Here is an 8,097-nt window from a genome sequence, read left to right as displayed (position 1 = left end):
AAATATATCTATTTATATTTTAACTTTTTGACAAAATACAGGATCCAAATGTTAACTTTTAACAATAAAATATTCAAACGGGTAATCAACCAAATTATACATGGTTCAAATAATCTATTTTTACATTCCTATTTTTTAATTTTTGACAAAACACAAGGTCCACAAGTTAATTTTAAAAAAAATTAATGGTCAAAATTGGTAAACAACTAAAATACAAGGTTCAAAATGGTGTGAACCTTTATAGAAAACATAAATTATATAATATATAATTTACTTTTTATAAATAATTTTTAACCTTTTGAATAAATATATGATCCACATGATAATTTTTAAAAATAAACAATCAAAATGAGTAATTGGCCAAAATATAGTGTTCAAATAATAGATTTATCTATTTATATTTTAATATTTTGACAAAACTTGAGGTCTACAAGTTAATTTGTAAAAATAAAAGTTCTAATGGGTAATTGACTAAAATACAAGGTTCAAAATAGTGTGAACCCTTACAGAAAACAAAAATGATATAAATATATAATTTAATTTTCATAAGAAGTTTGAACATTTAAAAAAAATACATGGTCCAAATGTTCATTTTAAAAAATATAGGGTCAAAATGGGTAATGGGCAAAAATACAGTGTTCAAATAATCAATCTATAAATTCTAATTTTTATTATTTTGACAAAACACGAGATCTAAAAGTTAATTTTTAAAAATAAAGACTTCAAACAGGTAATTGACCAAAATAAATCTTACACAAAATATAAATTTTCTTATACATAATTTAAACTTTTTATAAAAAAAACTACGCAAAGCGTATAATAATAATAATAAATAAAAGTAAATGTACAACAAGCTTTTTGAATTTTGTTTTCATTACTTTAAAATTTGTCGAAAAATTCTACAGGAGGTTCGCTATACAATAACAGTGAACACCATCATGAAATAAAAAATTATGGTCAAGATGTCTTCACGAGTCTATATAAAGAACATGTTGTCCGAGTATGGTAAAAATGAATCACCACCCCACAGTCTCCCAAAAAATATTTTAAAATATATATGTTTTAATAATTATAAAAGACTGCGCAGAGCGCGATTTTATTTTCTAGTTCTAATATATTTTTTGGCTGAAAAATAAATACATAATAGAATGGAAGAAAATAATGGGACTGGAATGTCCCACCTAAACAAGGGGAGGAGGATAGGTATAGTATTTTCCGTTCTTACGGGACCACGTTTAAATTTCTGTTTATTTTATAATAATTTTTTATTTATTTTGCATGTGTTATTTGTTTGTTTTTGTAGCGTATTAGTGACTTTAAAAAAAAAGTCCTTTTTTTTTAAGTTAATTTTTAGTACTTTCAATTATTAACCTAATGTAATATATTAATTTTTGTGTAAACCACAACTACCGTGACCACTATGATGGGAGCTGAATAATGCTTTAACAATATTGCTTTGTATAATTCTTATAGTAACAAACTTCAGTCTTAATTAACTCACTGTTGTCAAGTATGGTTACTTCTTCTTAATATGCTACGTACAAATATTTTGTAATATATATATATATATATATATATATATAAGAAATATAAGTAGCAGTACAGAATTACATAAGATGAAAATAATTAAACACAAATATCCCAGAACCAAATAATAAAATAACCACATCATTAATACCATACTTAATTTGTGACATATATATATGGAACGACTACAACACATATCTTTCTTTTGCAACACCGGTGCATCTTTTTTCTATTTTCGGCACCTGGATAGATATAATCCCAAATTTTTTTATAGGACGGTATACATTGTAGGTATTTAAAATACCCCGCAAATTTTCCAGAAATTTTAAATAGTTTACAAAGCCGAAAACAGAGTTCAAACTATCAAATTTTACACGCGTATACAAAAAAACAGGCACGCGTGTAACATACAGTTTAGACCCTCTTCCAGTACCATAATTTATTTAGAATTTCTTGAAAATTTGTAGGATGTTCTAGATAGCTATAATGTACACCGTCATATAAAAAAAATTGAGATTTTAATTATTCAGGTGCCAAAATATTAAAAAAATGCACAAATATTGCAATAAAAGGGATGCGTTGTAGTCGCTCCCTGTGTATATATATACCATTAAATTTCATAATATATTTGATCTTGTTAAGGATTTACACCCACACCTTCCGCCGGGGATGGAGGGGCTGGTTTCGGGGTACAGTCCCTAGCGCCGTTGTTCAACCTGTAAACATATATAATAAAAAAGAATATACAATAAATAATTTAACCATAAATAAATATGATATTAGGCAAATTAATTGATCAAAATTTTTGTATCGAAAGATCACAAAAATCATACCCACAGTGACGAGCGCCAAAGGAGGGATATTGGAAGAGAATAAGAATAACACAGAACAAGCGTAAAACCACCCATAATAGCTGCTTCATCTTAATTATTTCCTAATGAGAAGTAAAGATGATACCTTAACGAAACTACGCGTAGATCGTTAGTCTTTTGGCATGTCTCAGTTGAATCACTAAGTCAACCATTTCGTAATTATTAGGTAACATAAATCATTAATTAGTTCGTTATAATATATATATATATATTTATTTTAGTGTATCGGAAGTAAGTGGGAGACCACTTTTTAGTCAAAATATTAGTTAAAAAGAATAACAATGATAAGTGTATGTGATTAAAATTTGTATATGAAGGTCTGCATAGTTGACAAATGATGATTATGAGGACTCTAAACTTCCCATTCAGTCTCTTTTTTTCTTTCTTTCCAATATATAAATAATATCTATATATATATATCAGCTACAAAAACATTTAAAATGCATGAGTGCCTATTATTGTAATAATAAATTTAGTCAAGCAAATATAGAGTGGGACTGGAACCGATAAATAAAGTGAAAGTAAGAATGTGATTTAGAATGCAGATCATTAAAAATTTAAACAAACACATGTTTAATTAAAACACGTTGTTTAAAATGCTTTATAAAAAAAAGGCAATAAAAAAACAGTCGTTTCTGTTTGTTTATAGCTGGCTCATTAATCTTACATGTCAAAGACCAGCTAATATTATATTATATTGGTTGAGATGAGATGCCAACATCAACACTCCTCAAATAATAAACCCTCCTTTTTAAACCAAAAAAAGAAAATAAATTATAGTGAAAAACGACGACATTGCGAGAAAACAACAATAATGGGTAAAGTGATATATATAAAACGACAGTAATTCTTAACAACGACAAATTATATTTTTACTCCCACAAATTATATATTAATTACCAACGTGATATATATGGAGAGATGAAGAGTTGCACCCACAAACATCCAACCCAATCAAAGATGCAAAATCTGGAGGTAAACTTACTGAGATCTTGGCTGTAAATTTGGTAGTTGAAAGGTATTGACTGGGAATTCACCTTTCAAATTGCCTTCCCTTAAGTGAGTGTTTGGTATAGGGTAAAGTACAGGTGAGAATGAGAATCTAAAATCATTCTTATGTTTGGTTCAAATTTTAAAGAGGTAAAGTGATTAATTTGTGTATGTCTCACATCTATTTTAAAGGTAAAGTGAAACCTTTTGTACACAAAAGTTTAATATTACCTCCATCATAAACCCCTCTACACTTTCCAAAACAATTCAACTACTCAAAACAAACACCCCTTAAGAGTAAGGTTATCAAAGAAGACAAATTTGCCAATAATTTTGTCACTGTTGATGATATGACAACATGGCTGAGACAAAGTTCCTCAAGGCTTATTAGGTTCGAAATCAAGCTCTCAAAATTAGACTTTTCGAGTTTCAATAGATATTTTAAAGAAACTAAATCAATATTACCACATGCAATAATTTGAATAGTTGGGAAACTTCTGAAGGAATTTGGCCAGAGAAGAATTTATGTGTGTTTTGTTTAGATATTTGTACTCTGTTATTTATTTCGTTTAAAATGTGTCGTATATCGTACATACGATTGTTGGCCAATTTCGCAGGTACTCGATGAATTAATTGCATTTTTGGAAGTATTTATATATAGAAAAAAAAGAACAAAGCTAAAATCTAAATGACAAAAATATGGCCTAAAACATGAAAGATGACACTTTTAATATCCAGTAACAGTTCATCCTCCAGCCCAGCCCATTTCTCAAAGCCACAAACTTCCAACAATCTATATTACACGTGCCAACAAAGAGTATTGCTTCTAAAATACATTGCATATAAATCAACATATATTACATATTATGTTCTTAAAATTGCCCCAAAAATCTCATATCACGTCAGAATAACCTTTATTTCATTGCATTAAGTTTAAGTATATTAGTACTGCATTTAAAAATGTACAAGATTACTCTTTTATCCCTATACAAATCATATAAATTTACAATATTGGCCCAAATTGTATGCCCATTTCTTTCGGCGCCCAAGCAACCGGTAAACAAAACTTGCTATAGCAGGTCAAAAGTAATGTGTCAGACTACATTGCTAGTGTGTAAGACAAAATTACTAGGATCATGTACGAAAAATACATATTAGTTTATTCAAAAGTGGCCTCCACAAACAATTTTTAATAATTTTTTTGGGTGTGACCAATCACACTTTCTGTGAAAAAGGGCATTACTTCGTGTTCCTATAATATATATGTATATATATATATATATCAAAATACGACGCTGCAAGCCAAAAACATGTTAAGATATTCGAAATCATTTGTTTCTACCGATTATTTATTAAACTTTAATTTGATAAGAGAGCTGATAGAAAGCTGAAAAAAAAATATGTGTCTAACAAAATATAGCATAGAATAAAGGCTTGCTAGATTGGAACACACACACTACGAGAAAATATATTTGTTATAGTTCAATATAGAGGGTACGGATTATTTCATTCAACAAAAACTTGGTACAAACAAATAATACAGTGATTATACAAAAGCATAAATTACTACTACAAAACAACACAACAAGATCTAAGTACAGAAATGGGGAGTTAAGAATCAACCCCCAGTGCGATAATCAGATCCTTTGGTTCCTTCTTGCTTCAGCTACTTATCCCAAAGATCATCACTAACCAATTTGGCTTTCTCGCATTCACAAATTTTTCAACGAACAATCCTATTAAGAATCCACATCCATATCCTACTGCCACGACTTTCCAACCAAATTGAAAAAGAGTGCTTGAATCTTCTTCAAACGATGGAAGTGGTTGCTCCAAAGGTTTGGAGTGTCCACATAAGTTTGGCAATGGAATACCACACAATCCCAAGTTTCCCTCGTAGCAACTACTCTCAAAGGTACTTAGATGATATTGTGGTATAGACCCTGAGAGGTGATTGTATGAAACATTAAAGTATCCAAGGAATGAAAGTCTATCCAACTCACTAGGGATTTCTCTTGAAAGCTCATTTTGGGAAAGGTCTAAGGATTCAAGCCCTCTTAGATTTCCTAATGATGAAGGTATGACACCTTTGAGACGGTTGTTTGATAAATCAAGAGAATAGAGCCCTTTTAACTTTCCAATGATTTCAGGAATTTCTCCATCAAATTTATTGTTGGAGAGGTTTATGACTGCAATAATATTTTGGATCTCCTTATAGTATATAGACTTGCCTTTGATTGCTATTGTAATGTGATAAAAATAAATCACATTCAAACTATAACCATTATAAGTTTTGATTTTGAAGGGTATCGATTTCAAATAATTAAAATCTTCAATGCTTGTACTTCTCATGGCCTTCCAACTTTGGATGTATTTCAGTGGTAGTTTTCCAATGAAGTTATTGTAAGATAGATCAATTATACGTAATTTTGGGAAATGGAGGTTGGTCATGGGATCCCCAATAATTCCGTGAAATTCATTACCTTTCAATACAAGAACTTCCAACTCTGGAAGAATCCCCAACCAATAGGGAAAAACATCATTGAGGTTATTGCTTTCCATGTTGAGGTAACCAAGCATCCTACAATTTGTAAGTGATTTTGATAGTTTTCCTTCAAACAAATTGTAACCAAAATCAATAATCCTCAATTGGATTCCCTCTGTAAATTCAGGAATATTACCGGTGAAAGTATTGTTTCTAAGACTTAATATCGATAATGACTTACTGAACCTACACAGGCAATGAGGAAGCTTACCACCCAACTTATTACTAGAAATGTCGAACAGTTTAAGAGAACTAAGATTGCATACAGCAGACGAAAGCTCCCCAATCAAAGAGTTTTCAGAAAGGTACAAGATGGACAATGTTTCTCTGCTTATGCTCAACATCCAATCTGGTATTTGACCACTGATATGGTTTCCTGTAAGTTTCAAATCCACAATTCTTTTTTGATGCCTAAGAAAATCAGGAAAATTTCTTAAATTGCATCTGGACAATCGAAGTGTTGTTAATTGTGGAAAGGTTTCATCTATCCTAGAACTAAACACTAATGAGAGTTTGTTTTCGGATAAACCAAGGGCACTGAGGTTTTTCATGCCAATAAGCATGTCAAAATCAAGAATACCACTCAAATTATTACTATCCAGGAAAAGAGTTTCTAAATTTACGAGCTTCGATAAAGACAAAGGAACTGGACCACTAAATTTATTTGAGTGAAGACTTAACTCATTGAGTTGAGTTAGGTTTCCAACAAAAGAAGGGATTTTTCCTATAAATTTATTTTGAGAAAGGTCAAGAAAAATGAGTTGGTTTAGCTTGCCCATGGAATCTGGAATCATTCCTGAAAAGTTGCACCCACAAACATCCAACCCAATCAAAGAAGAAAAAACTGTAGGTAAACTTCCACTGAGATCATCATTCAACTTTACACTGAGAAACTGTAAATTTGGTAGTTGAAAGATATTGGCTGGGAATTCACCTTTCAAATCGCATTCCCTAAGAAGTAAGGATGTCAAAGAAGACAAATTTCCCAACGATTTTGGCACTGTTGATGATATGACAACATGGCTGAGACAAAGTTCCTCAAGGCTTGTTAGGTTCGAAATCAGGCTCTCAAAATTAGACTTTTCGAGTTTCAATAGATATTTCATAGAAACTAAATCAACATTACCACACAAATAAAGATGTGATAATTTGAATAGTTCTGAAACTTCTGAAGGAACTTGGCCAGAGAAGAAAGAGTCTGCTAGGTTGAGATAGTTGAGCTTTGAAAGTTTCTTAATAGCAGAGGGTATTTGAGAGTAATTGAAATGGTTGTCTTCAAGATTAAGTCTTTGAAGGTGAACCAAGTTGAAGAGACTGCTATTGGAGTCAAGAGAGCCATAGAGATAGCTGCTGCTAAGATCAAGACTGATGACATGACCAGTGATCTCATCACACTCAACACCATGCCACATGCAACAATTTCTTGCCTCTTCTTGGTTGGTCCAGAAGGCAACTTTTGAATAAGCAAGAGAATCACCAGAAGCAGACTTGTCTATAACGAAACTTTCCTTAAACTGCAAAAGCGAGGACCTTTCATCATCATGGCAAATGGGCTGCGAGGAAGATAAACGTAACAAGGTCAGAAAAAAAATGATATATGTGAGATGACAAACAAAAGTAGTGAAAATGAAGGAAAGCATTGAAGATCCCATCAGATAATTAATATGACTAATAATGTATTTGTAGTGATTTTATGTTTTACACCTGTAAAAGATTAGACTTGAGCTTTGCTACTTATAGGAAGAAAACCTTTAGTTAATCCTCTCATGTCACAGAAAAGGAACTTTTAATAATGCCCACTCAATTTATTTGTTCATTGTATTTTTCCTAAAGGGTAGGTGATCAAGTTGCCAATAATATGTCGTATATATGTCCACCTATGTGTGTGTGGTTAATATTGTGATGAGTTTTTCTATGCCCATGCGCATGTGAAAACGCAGAGACAATAACTCAGCCAAAGTCTATTATAGCTGCTAGGGCCCCACGGCCAAGGTCTTGGTCTTCCTATTAAATCCAAAAATAATAAAAGAAAAACTCGATCAGCTAAAAATGACAAACACATTGTCTGTAATTTTCAAAAATGCTTTTTCGTCAAAGTAACAATGAGTTGGAGACCACTTTATGACAATTACAGAACTTTATATTAGAACAATATGATATATC

The 8,097-nt window shown here is 31.2% G+C and overlaps 1 protein-coding gene across 1 annotated transcript; it reads right to left on the bottom strand.

The window, feature by feature from the left end:
• Positions 1-4,860: 4,860 nt before the first annotated feature.
• On the bottom strand, positions 4,861-7,761 carry LOC133783399 (receptor-like protein 9DC3). The gene is made up of 2 exons (XM_062223027.1): positions 7,639-7,761; positions 4,861-7,487 (listed from the first exon to the last, which is right to left on the bottom strand). The coding sequence occupies exon 2, from the start codon at positions 7,344-7,346 to the stop codon at positions 5,052-5,054; it is 2,295 nt and encodes a 764-aa protein (XP_062079011.1). The 5' UTR covers positions 7,347-7,487; positions 7,639-7,761; the 3' UTR covers positions 4,861-5,051.
• Between the last annotated feature and the right edge of the window lie 336 nt (positions 7,762-8,097).

This window comes from Humulus lupulus, chromosome 6 (genome assembly GCF_963169125.1).
Source record: "Humulus lupulus chromosome 6, drHumLupu1.1, whole genome shotgun sequence".
Taxonomy (NCBI): domain Eukaryota; kingdom Viridiplantae; phylum Streptophyta; class Magnoliopsida; order Rosales; family Cannabaceae; genus Humulus; species Humulus lupulus.
The sequence above is the reverse complement of the archived record's forward strand: the minus strand, read 5'-3'. Positions and strand labels throughout refer to the sequence as shown.